General features: G+C 31.4%; 1 protein-coding gene across 1 annotated transcript in view; it reads right to left on the reverse strand.

Annotated features, from left to right (window-relative positions):
• The window catches only part of LOC143247951 (cytochrome P450 3A8-like), a 30,498-nt gene that overhangs the window by 16,257 nt on the left and 1,172 nt on the right, over nucleotides 1-13,069 (reverse strand). The window contains exons 4-11 of the mRNA XM_076496499.1: nucleotides 12,680-12,732; nucleotides 8,810-8,906; nucleotides 7,301-7,417; nucleotides 4,976-5,064; nucleotides 2,573-2,718; nucleotides 1,935-2,050; nucleotides 1,639-1,783; nucleotides 6-52 (exon numbers count right to left, since the gene is read on the reverse strand). Coding sequence (XP_076352614.1) covers nucleotides 6-52; nucleotides 1,639-1,783; nucleotides 1,935-2,050; nucleotides 2,573-2,718; nucleotides 4,976-5,064; nucleotides 7,301-7,417; nucleotides 8,810-8,906; nucleotides 12,680-12,732 — 810 coding nt within the window. The remainder of the gene's footprint in view (nucleotides 1-5; nucleotides 53-1,638; nucleotides 1,784-1,934; nucleotides 2,051-2,572; nucleotides 2,719-4,975; nucleotides 5,065-7,300; nucleotides 7,418-8,809; nucleotides 8,907-12,679; nucleotides 12,733-13,069) is intronic.

A 13,069-nucleotide genomic window follows, 5' to 3' on the forward strand; every position in this document is an offset into this window, starting at 1 on the left:
CCAGCCAAGAAGAATATAACGCATTGAGCTACAAGCTCGTCTTCGGTCAAATCTGGAACAGTAATTATATAATAAAGTGTATTTGTTCATGTTCGATAAGAAATTCAATAATATAAAGGTATATGAATAAATCGAATTCGTCTCGAACTTTTCTTACGCGTAAAAGCGAATAAATTCAATCAATCAGTAAGAGCTTTACTGAGTTAGCTAGAGCTTGTACAGCTGGAAACAGGATTAGTTAACTAATCATGGTGTAGAATTTGTTATACAACATAATTACTTTTCTTAAAGGCTTATAATGCTAACATTCAGGGTTTGATAACTTATCGTGTAGTTTTGTGTCTAACAACAAATTATTACTTAAAAGAAAAGAGTAAAAAAAGAATGTACCTAACTAAAACCTAAACAAATTTCAATATAATCAATAGTTATCAATATTATGTCACAACATTGTACAATTAAATTATTAAAATATCCTTTGTACAGATATAGAAGGATTAAACTCATGATACAACACGATTTATCAAAATTCATGTACAATGAAGTTCTTTAATAAAAACCTGTTTCTATTAATTACAACCTTAAAAATATTTAAAAATAAAGAATGAACATTAAACAATATGTTACTAATCACCCAAGAAGAAATCCAACAACGTTTATATTCCTGTCGCTAACAATGCTGTTTATAGTATGAAATTACCTTCACTCGAAGTAACGGTGAACAATGCAGTTAAACTGATGTCGCTTCATTGTAAGAAAACAAAAACACACATAAAAAACTAGTCTCTCACAAATTATTTTACTTTTTTATCATACTTCGGATTTATTTTATTGGACAAGGGTCTCAAGAAGTTTGTTATGAGACAAAAAGTATTTTTGATTTGTTGTCATGAGAGTTTATATTAAGTTATCTTTCTTTAAATATCATATATATATTTTAAAAATTAATAAATTCCATGCTGTTTTAATTTACTTAGAATTCAATCAGGTCAGTGTGACACTAAACATAACAGGAAGAGTAGTGGAATCTTGAACATTATATTTGTACCAAATGTTCATTATTATTAATGTTTAAGAGGCGTTAGAATAAAACAAAACGTTCTCGGTATTAGAGCACAATATCCCTTATGTTCAAATAGCAGAAGTTAAAGTAGTCAGTTTCACAGTTACAGTAAAACCTACTTTCGATTCATATAGAAGAAGTCAAATTAATCGATTACACAAATAAATTACAACCTTCTTCAGATTCATATAACAAAAGTTAAGGTAGTGAGTTTCACAATTACAGTAAAACCTTATTCAGATTAATGTAACAGAAATTATACACAAGGTTAATAACAAAATACGTGAACCAGTTAAGATATTAATATCACAAGCGACCTGCTTAGCATCCATATAAATAGTTTACGGTGATTTCCATGATTACTAAATGTTTTCTGTTGCGACAAATTCAGTGGAGCAGTGACTTAGTCATAACGATTTCAGACTTTCGGTAAATTATTACAATCGTCAGTTAGATCGTACAAATAACAGTTGTAAAAGTTCTCAACATATATTTTAGAACACGTGAAAACAAAACTCAAGCTATTACATTTAATCTTTTACGTCAAGTCTGAACACATTTTTAAATTTTCTCACATTTATTTTGTAACTTGTTGTTGAAGAATTTAAAGTTTTCTTCTTCGTATCCATAATTGTTGACATTTTTAATGTCCTCTTTGGAGTTCTGCAGTTTGTTGTCCATGGTCTCTAGAAGCAACTGTAGGAAGTCTATTCTCTTTGTCTGAAATCATCGGAAACCTTTCGTTATTGAAGAAAAACATGTGAAATTAATAACTAATGTTGAATAAACGTAATTTTTTATTATTTTAATTTTAAAACACATAATAATACTATTACACGCCTTTACAAAACAGAGGTTAAATATTAATTACCTCAGGACTGTGTTTACGCTGGTCAATTATCTTGAGAGTCAACTTTTTGAAAAACTCCATACCTGATGGGTCAATCACGGGTATTTTGAACAGTTTCATGATGCTAGGGAAGGCAACTAAAAGAAAAAAAGGTAATTCTTTAGAATGTTATTGTGTAACTTGAACAAAATGTATTATTTTAATATATTTCAGAACATACATATAGTTTTATAAAAGTTCTATTTAACAATTAAAAATATACCTATAATAGATTTTGAGTATTACTTGGTAAGGATTTAGAATGTAATATCGAAGGGAGTGTCACGCATTTCAGAAAACTTTAAATCTCTAGGAACACGATGAAATGTGTGTTTTTTTTGTTGTTGTTTTTTGTCCAGGCCAGTAAATGTTAAATATCAGTGGAAGACCAAAAGAAGGGCAGCTAATCATCACAACCCATCGACAACTCTTGGGTTACTCTTTTATCTGCGAATAGTGGGATTGACCTTTCACATTATAACGGCCGCCAAGTCCAATAAATCACGGCAATTTTACATGCTATCCGTGCCACTAAAGTTATTCTGATTGAAAAGAGATCCTCTTTGAAAGCTATGCATAACACAAAGTTAATTCTTAAACAATACCAACACGCTACTCACACGCAATTAAAAATCGCCATCTGTTGGCAGAACTAAAAGCTTCTTTGGCAGTTTTAGTAAAAACGCTGTCAGGATTTCTCAAAGCATTTGTTTTAGTTCCAAAAGCACAGCTGGCAATCACATCCATGGTGAATGCTCCAAAATAACTAGATGGAAAAGAAAACAAAAAAACTTTAATTATTTCTAAATATGAACTTTTTCAAAGCAAATAAATTAATAATGCTTATAAAAAAATATAAGAGGATATTAAATCTGTTTTTACCCCTAAAATTACCTTTCACCAATATCATCCACATACTACATAGTACTCAGTAATGTCTCTCATTTTTCTTCTATTAGAACTTTTGTTTCAAAGAACTGCTCAGAACAACTGAGTAAAATCACTCATTTGCAATTTAAAAATCGAAGACTGTTCGAAAAACCCGGGATCCAACCTAAAAATTAGATAATATTTCAACTATGATTTATTTTCTACATAACCTAGCAAGTCTGTAGTCTCCTACTAGAGATGCCTTAAGGTCTATATGTCCTTCTGAAAGAATTCTTTCTGTTTGTCCTCGGTCTGTGATTGAACAGCACGTGTCAGATCATTAATAATCTGAAATTTTTGACATTTCAGAGAGATTTTAACGTTACCGAAGAGTAAAATGTCACTTGAAGCTACATTCGGTGAGTAAAAGAATAGTGAATGATATGGGGCTTTGTCATTATAAGATGGCTCTTTGTGGAATAGAAGAGAACAATGTTCTGATGGAACAGCACATTCTTCTGTTGGAAAAGAACATTGTCCTGAAGGAACATTGCGTCTATTTTTCAGCAATCGTCTTCTATTTTCTTTGATTTCTTATACTAGTTGTTATTTAACCATACACAATAATCTACTATAAAGGTTTTAACCGTCTCCATATAATCAACTAATAAAACGTTTGACATCCCAAAGAATTGATGACATTACCTTACTTTCAGAGGAGGTAGATGAACTTGAGAGATTCCATTGCAAACTTTGAATTTTTCTATCTTGATTAAAGTACTGAACCCACGTTCAATCCACAGTTATAACACTAACGACAAAATAATGAAACGCTTTGAATAGAAATTCGCTAAACAGAACTCGAGTCCATCTTCGCTCTGACGACAACATTTTTGGAACCCAACTGGTACTAAACTTACTTATGCCAGAAATGTCATTCAGAATGATCGGTCCAGGATTTTTCTAAATTTTCACTTCCTCTGCTAATTTCTAAATGAAAATTCCACAGCCAATGGATTAATGTCTTCTTGTAATCAACACAGACATAGATCATCAAAATATTTAGCGTGTGTGTATATATATATAGTTTTAAACAATGAATTTTCAAGGTCTATGGGGTTCTGTGTGAAACCTACTCATAATTATTGGGAGAAACGAGCCATCTATTGTTCAATATTGCACAGCACATATGTCATCTAAAAATAAATCACTAAAAATTCCGATAAATACAAACTCTCTGAAACTTGTTGTTCATTGTTTCTACTGTTATGGGAGAAAAGTAAGGAAAATATAATGTTCAAAGTCGTAAAATTGTAAATAAATAATATTTATCTATATCGTCAGTGTATTCTACAGTTTAATTGTCATAGATACCTATTCTAAATGTAGTTTAGCTTCCGTACGTTCCTTAAACATTAAACTGAACCAAAGTAGCAACAGTCAATGTTTAATTGGAATAAGAACTGAAAAATATTTGGTCATTTCATATATTCATTTCAAGCTTCTCAAGTTGTATGTGCATTAGTCGTTCCCTAGTCACATCATTTCAACAGTTGCATGCCTTAAACAGACAGACAAATAAACCTGTATTCAAGCTATTTTTGCAGGAACAATCCGTCTAAGTTACTGGACGAAACATCTATACATTTTAGAGCGATCTGAGTCTTTAAACGTGTACTTTAAACTCTCCACCAACATGGATTATGCAAGCAATTAGAGAGGAATTAGAGACGAAACAAAAGAATCAACAGGTGAGCAGATTTTATGATATTTTTGAAGGAACAATTTGTTTAAGTTACTACTATATATCAGACAATTTGAATATTCAAACCTTAAACTACATGGAATGCAAAGCAGTTAAGGAATGGTGCTTAGGACATGACACTTACTACTGAACGTATTAATGTGGAAACTGCTATCGCTATCGGGGTGTGGTTATTAGATAAAGCATTACTAGACCTGATGACATGGACTGTATGGTGAATTTCTAAAACTGTTTCCATATAATGTACACAATCCTTTGTATGTTTAAATGTATACAAAGATAGTTAAAGTTTATGGTGCAAATGTGTACATTTTAACAATTATAGCACATAAAGATAAAGTACGAACAATAAATTATCATGTGTATATAATTATCTCCAACATCTTACCCTTTACAGTCAATAGATTTTCCATCTTCTGCAGCCTTTAGAAAGTTTTCAGTTAATGTGTCAGCACACTCAAGCAGTAAACTTTGCATCTATAAAGAATCAAGTACAGTAAACTAAACAACTATATTTACAGTAATACATTTCTAATACTAATTATATCAAGTATAAAGAACATCAAAGTTGTTTAACATTATTATAAGTTTAATAATTATCTTTTATTGCCATTGTTACCTTCTGACAATAGTAATGCAACCTTATAATTTATCTTATAATTTATACATTGTGTGCTTTACCTACATAAATATTTATATTACCGACACCTTCTCTGAGACCTACAGTTAATTATGACTCATACACTGGTATTACTCATTAATTATATCAGTTATTACCTTTAATAAGTATTTGATTAACAATTCGTACAGTTAATCAGAGGTTACAGAATTTTTCTTACGATGTAATAACTCTTCACAAGTTTACGTTAGAAACTGTAAACTCATTACATACAGTTAACCACTTTAAACAGTTCAGGTTTTGTATTAATCACTTGGCAATTTTAAATTATATGATTTAATTCATATTATAGGATTCAAAAATTTAAATAATTAGTACTGGAATAATTTTATCATGGCGAAGTGGTAAAACCTTTAAGAAGATAAACTTTGACTGTTCTAAGTGACAAATCCAATATTTGATTTACACTATCATTATCAGTAACTATAATAGTTGTCACCTATATATACCAGAGGTTTAGTAATTACATCTTTCTAATTACATTTAACGTACTTGATTCAAAGCCACAAAAACTACATGCGCTAGCTGTCGTAATACTGAACTGATATACTAAAACCTGAACACCAACTTAACAGCTTTTACCATCAATTCTTGTGCCATTCTAATCAAAATATCGAGCCCTCGGAACCACAAGTTGGCACGTTAACTAATTGGACACACCCGGCTCTTTTACGGATCAAACTTCTAGTATGTAAACCTTCCAAAAATTGAGTTTAAAATGAAATTTTTATATGTTTGAAATATATAATTGGTGGAAGAGAAATAGCGTTGCGATATTTTTTTGTTTTGTTTTTATGTTGACAAAAACAGTAAAATGTAAAAATGTCTTAAGAACGAGCAATCTCAATACACAAAAACAAATAATTTCTTTAAGAAAAATCAAGACCATTATATTTTAATGGTTTAACCTTTCTGGAAACTGTAAGTATTTATTCAACGAGAACTTCTAACAATTAAAAAACGTCTTATTAGGTGGCGCTATGGTCTAACAGCCCTTTGTATCAGTTCACAGAACACTAGTCTTGAGTGTTAGCTCTCTGGATCAATTTCAATGGAAGGAAATATATAATAAAATAAAAAATTGCCTCTTTTATCTTGCAGATGCCAAACATTTGTGCTGAGGTAAAAGCAAGAAAGATGATGATATAATATAAAAGGAGTGCACAACATATATGTTGGTTAAAATAAAATTCTTTTTTGCCAAGCACATACACACTCACTAGATCACCTGTTCTGTTCAAATCTTATACACCGAACCTTTAACTCAATACTGAAATAATATTTTCCGTATTTTGCCAGAAGTATAAGATTAGAGAGATGACAGATAGTCGTCATCACACGTCGTCAACGCCTGGGCTACACTTTTACGAACGAATAGTGCGATTTACTGGAACTCAATAATGCCCTCATGACTGAAAGGGCGAGCATGTTTGAGGTGATAGGGATTCGAACTCGTGACCCTTAGATAACGACTTAATTGCCTTAACCACCTCATACTGAAATAAAATCCTTTTGTAACGAACATACAAAGATGAAATTGTCAGCAAGTGTCTAGTTTAGCGTGATCTCTCTCTTCCGTCTTTAGTTCCGACCGGAAGACTTTTGAAACAATGTCCTTTTTATGGGTTCTACTTTTGTAAAATATTCCTCCAAGACTTCTTCGATAAAAGTCCCGCTATACTAAACAGTTACTACCAATTTTATCTTTGTTTATTCGTGAAGACTGGGCTTAAAATCAGTTGTAAAATAAAACCCTTGTAATGATATAATGTTACACCTAAAACACTATCAGCTATGTTGCTTAGTATCAAAAGGGAGCAAAATGTATCTGTACTGGTATTAAAGCAGGTTCGAGTTTCTCTAAAAATGAAATCAAAAATATTAGCTATAGCTGCGTTACAAGAGTGGCAGTCAGTTCCTTAACGTAGATGATAGATGCTTCTAAATGGCTCTCTTCCCTCTGGTGGGTAGATCCAAAATAGGGATAGAGGTACCTAGTCTAAACAGTTTTACCATAAATATAAGATACCATACCTTACGCATTTTCCCCGAAGTAAAAGCAGGTGTAACGATGGTTCGGACTCGCTTCCAGGAATCTCCTTTTAAAGAGAAAAGCATGTTGTCTGCTATCGAGTGTCCGAAGTGAAAGTCCTAGTCCAAAAACAACACTGTGTATAGACAATATTGATATGGGTGTATAAAGCACTTGAAAGTCCGTAAGTTATTAATATACATTATTTAAGTTCTGCATTTTATGATAGTACTCACAACATCTGCTAGTTAACAAAGGCTAACAAAGTTCCAGCCACAATTCTAAATCAACGATTGTTTTGTTAAGAACGATATCTGAAGAAAACAAATCACAGTTGTTCACGGACATTTGAAGTTCTTCAATGCAACACCACACGAGTTTTGTGTCAGATAGTTGGTTAAATGTGGTCTTATAATCTGATAAGTGTGCAAGACAGACTTCATGGTCCTTCGCAGAAGTTTGTAACTTTTTATAGCGAGAGGTCATGGTCATAAGTATTTCTAAGGACATCACGGGAAATGGAACATCGTTCTTATAATGTACGACTGATTTTATTACATTGTTTGTACGTATCACCTGACCCACTCATAAATTATAGGAAGAAAGCTGTATACATTAACTTGTTAAATAATGCATTTTTACCACAGAATTTATGTAACTAACATACATGCAACAACTTAACTTTTGAAAACCGGAATACCATTAAAACGTTTTAATTTTTTAAGGTCTCTCATTTCATTTCCTAACCAGCAACGAAATAAAGTTTTCCTGTTTATCAGATGGCGCTAACAGTCAACATACTTTGCGATGCTCTGAAACTTCAAAGTGATCAATAGCAATCTTGGGTCTAAGTAAATTATGTATCTTAAAACTATAGTAAGTTTGTTTGTGTTACAATATGACGTAAATGCAAAAGACATTTACAACTGATTAGAGAGATAATTAGAGTAACTGATATCAAAAGTTCATAAAATTTGTAAAAACAGCTAAATTTATGATGTCGTTTGTTACGGAATTTCTTATGAAAATTTGAAAGTTTAGCTGTGTAAAATATTCTTACTTTAGTCATATTTGGATTTGTTCTTATTTTTACTAATTAGTTGTTGCGATATCTAGCAATACATGTATGTGTGAAAGAAAAACAGATTTATATAAGTACAGGATACTTCTACACTTAATAAGTATATAACAATATTAATAAAACAAAGACTAAATAATAACTCCTAAGCCTAACAGCAGAAAGAGCGTAGAAAAATAATGAATAATTTGCATCGAATGAAATATTATTATTTTCATATTATCATTATAAACATGATTTGTTATTTTGTAAGACTAATTGTTTGTTTGTTTGTTTTATCTTCTTTCTACTTTTGTCAAGAACAAAAATTTGTTGTTTTGAATGTAAATCCAAATTATTCAGTGAATGTATCACTATAATATAATATTGTTATTAAAATATGTATGGAATCGTGTATATTTATACGAGATTGAAATAAAACTATGTGACTTACTCTTCGTTCTGTGAAAATGTGGAAATCTTTCACTAACATGGTCTTCAGTAAATGTGGTTCTGCAAGAGATAGAACTGGTTGTGTTCCATCATAGAACCTGAAATAAAAAGTAAAATTCTTCTCTTAAATAATACTAATGGATGATCATTAACCCTAAGACGAATTAAGATTGCATATACAGTCACACAAAGATTTGGTTTGTTTGGAGTCACAATGATGCACAGAAAATAAATTTAAAATTATTCACAGGAATAGAAGATCCCGAAATATTATGTAGAGAAGAAATAAAACGCTGACAGTCAAAGAAATAAAAAGGTGAAACAAACCAACCAAGAGTAAGGAAACGAAACAAAACCTCTTATTTTCATTTATTGTGTTTATTATTCACTTCTCAGTAGTCTGACGTCAAGCAAGCAGCCGGGACTGGGGAACATCCTACTACTGGGCACTAGAGAAAAACCATGATTTACGGTTCAAATTAAGATAAAAATGTTAAATTTGTTACCACAATACAATGTTGCATACGTCATCGATTGTTTCAAACAGCATTTAAAGAGGTAAAAACCTCTTTGTATAATAAGGGCAGCGGAATAGTGAATTCAACAGGTCATTAGGGTCACCATGACACTACCAGTAGTTAAAGCATTAAATTACTTTAATAACCGACATTCTTTGTAAAGAATAAGCATTTATTGTAATATTAATACTCCTTTAGACAATTATTATTTTTAATAACTTCACTTAATGACACGTTGTATAATAAGTCTTATTTCTGGGTGCACTAACTGGCTAGTTAATTAAACATGATGTCATCTGATTCTGATAACATCTATGGATACACAAGTCGGTATAATTATTATGTCATTCAGAAATTCTAGTTAGTGCTTGCAGTAAAGACAGTTTTTTTGGGACATTGTGTTATTGCAATTCATTGGTTGTCTACAAATGTAAATTTCACATGAAAAGGCCGACAAGCTCCAATAATACACGTTGGAGCATCTTATATTAAAATAATTTTGGATACTTCATTAAACAAACCAAGTTACAACAGCCAGAAGTTACAATGAAAGAAAATATATTAGAATTTCCAATTGGTATTGTTCTGTTAACGAACTTTGGTCCTTTTTGGGAAGGATTTTATTTAATTGGGGTTGCAATGTCACTGGGTAGTGGGGGTGATAACCAATGTAAAGTGACAGTGTTTTCACTCGTGTATGCTTTGTGGTCGACCTATAGATATTTTTATCTTATAATATCGAAGGTTAAGTTTCAAATCATAATATTAGTAACATTTATCGTAAGCTTATACACCGAGAGAGATAAGCCCTGAGTGACAAGGCCACATTTTTTTGTATTCAGAGTGTCAGTCAGGAGATCATCAACTACTTGAAAAAATATTATCGTGTTTCTTTGTTCTTGTTTTTATCTAGAAAGTGTAAATAAAAAAATATCAGTTCTTTATTGTTTAGGTGATCTTTTTAAGTTTCATTCAATAAAGCAGTTTTTTTAGTAAAATAAAGAACTCATGCTATTGTGTTTTGTAATTTGAAACAAACACAAGTAACTTTGATCATTCGGTCGTTTTGCACTAAATTTTTAGTTAATTAAATGGGTATTGATATTTTAAACTCCAGTAGTAGTGTAATTTGTTTCAAGTTAAAAGTTTAACGTTCATTAACTTCGGCCCACTAGTAACACAACCATATATCTGTTGACTTACAATAGTAAAAACCAGGGTTAGATACCCTTCAGAATAGAGCACATTTAGCCCATTGTGTAAAAACGAGGCACAACAAAAAAGATATTTTCAGTTGTTGTTATTTATTTCTATTTTTATTGTTGTTTGGGGTAAAGCTATACAAGAGGCTATTTATGCTATGCTCACCTCAGTTATCAAAATCCGGCTTTTAGTGTGGAAAGCCCTTAAATTTATAGCTGAGCAAACGGTAGGGTACATTAAAATATATAATACTACACTGAAAATACAATTATTACAAATAATGAAATAGGTATTCTCATTCCAGGATTTAAAAAATATTTTCAATATAAAAATATTCCATCCTTTGTTGTTGTTTTTTGTGTCTTAAACAACTTTAATAGAAAATCACAACTCGCCATATTCCTGAAAATATAAATACAAAATAAATTTCATAAAGTAATGACTGAGTTTCAGTTTTGAATGTTATGGATACAAATCATAACCGTCCTTTTACTAAGGTGAGAGACAAGGGTTCTAGTCCATCTTAAGTTTGCTTATTACCTGAGGCAGAATATTATTTTTCTATATATTTATACTGATATGTGATCAGTTTCCCAGTGTTTTCTTTATGAAATGAACTTAACTAAACACGAAAGTGACAGTAATTGTTTACATAAAGCTGTAAATTGGTATACGATTATAGTATGCCGTATAAGAACTGAATAATGATTTTCAAAAATTGTTATTTTTTGTAAGGTCCTCCAGTGATACAACGGAATGTCTGCGGACTTAAAACGCTACAAATCGGATACAGATAACCCTGGTAGGTGGAGTACAGATAGCTCTTTGTTTGTGTATAAAAACAAACAGATAAATGTTTTATTAGACTTTTCGTCGACATTTCACGGATCTAAGTTTTAAAAGCATTACTCTAAACAATGTGATAAAATGGTGCAACACCTGGCGTGTAGTCGTAACACTGCAACAAACATAAACGACTTTGTTTCATAAATCGTAGAAATAATAAACAAAGTTATTATTAAACTTAACTCTGTTAAATTGTTGAGGATAACTTATTTAGTCGAATATTAAATCTCAATAATCACTTTTCTGACATGCTTAAAATAAATACGACAAAGTTTAAACTATACCATTCTATATGATAGCATGATAATATGTAACAGTTAAAAACGCATGTATAACTTCTTTTAGTATCAACAATTCAGAAACGCCAGAAAAGCATATTGACTCACATCTTACACCACCAAAACACATCTGTATCAAGTCAGTAAACTGCAACCACCTGACATTTATAAACATTTCCATTTCAGATCCCAGACCAAGAAGACTACAACCATGCAACAAATAACAACATGTATATATTTTACCACAGATTTATGTTTTCCATTGTTGTTGTTTCTTTCGTTTTATTTCTCAGTTACATCGTTAAATTTAGATGTTGCTACGGAGCTCGTTTTTATGTTACATTGTAATATCATGGTAATAAATACTCGTATATCCTCTCGTTTTATTCTAATTTGGAGAGGGCGGGGCTATTGGCTAACTAGCGGATGGTAGAGATGACGTACGTGGTAATTAACAAGAATATGAAGAAAAATGAAAGAGCCACGAAGGTTGGTGAAGAGATCCAACTAATACATGAACACCTGTTTTATAAATCCGTGGACTCACCGCTGTACTAGTGGGAAACATGTATCTCCTCATGGACCCAGCAACCCTTCATGAAAAATGTGATGAAGATCCATTAAGAGTAAGTGAAGTAACGGTGCAAGACTTGTGTGTGTTTCACCCTGCATTTAATGATCCTCCACAGTAATTTTAGTGAAGATCCATCCACTCTCTGCGAAGTATTTGCATGGTATACAACAGTCAATACTATTATATTTACATAGATGGGGCTTGTGCATTAGATCCGCGTGTGACTTATTCATGACGTCATATATGCACACTGAGAATTGAAAACTATAAAGTTATCCGTAATGGGAAGCAGAGGCGAAATGGAAAATTCGTGACCCAAATTGTAGATCTACATACATACAAAATAAAAATTCATGAAGTATAAATTTGCACATCACGAAATAAAACAAAAAAATTCCGTATAACATAAACAAGATTTATATTATAGTATGATTACTAATATAAATACTTACCCGTATAATCGTCCATATTTCACATAATTATCCTGTTCCGCAATATGGAGTGGCTAGAAAAACAAAAGTGATATAATGTTCTACTTAAAGTTTTCAGCGTTCAGAAAAATAAATAATTTTCATAAATCTTAATCACAAGTACTTTAGTTTGAACAGATACAATTGCACAAAGCCATCCAAAATGTAGAAGTTTCACAAAAAATAAAGGAACCCAGACAACAACACTGACTGCCAACATTTCGGCCACTCGTGTGTAACTGAATAATACGTTTGACCTTTTATAAACTTCCTCACCAGAAAGTTTAATTTCATTTTTTATTGCTATCTCTATTCTACAATAGCAATATTGCATTACACTTCCCGTTACAATTGAAAACATTGTAGTGTAAA

The sequence above is a fragment of the Tachypleus tridentatus genome, chromosome 3 (assembly GCF_004210375.1).
Source record: "Tachypleus tridentatus isolate NWPU-2018 chromosome 3, ASM421037v1, whole genome shotgun sequence".
Taxonomy (NCBI): domain Eukaryota; kingdom Metazoa; phylum Arthropoda; class Merostomata; order Xiphosura; family Limulidae; genus Tachypleus; species Tachypleus tridentatus.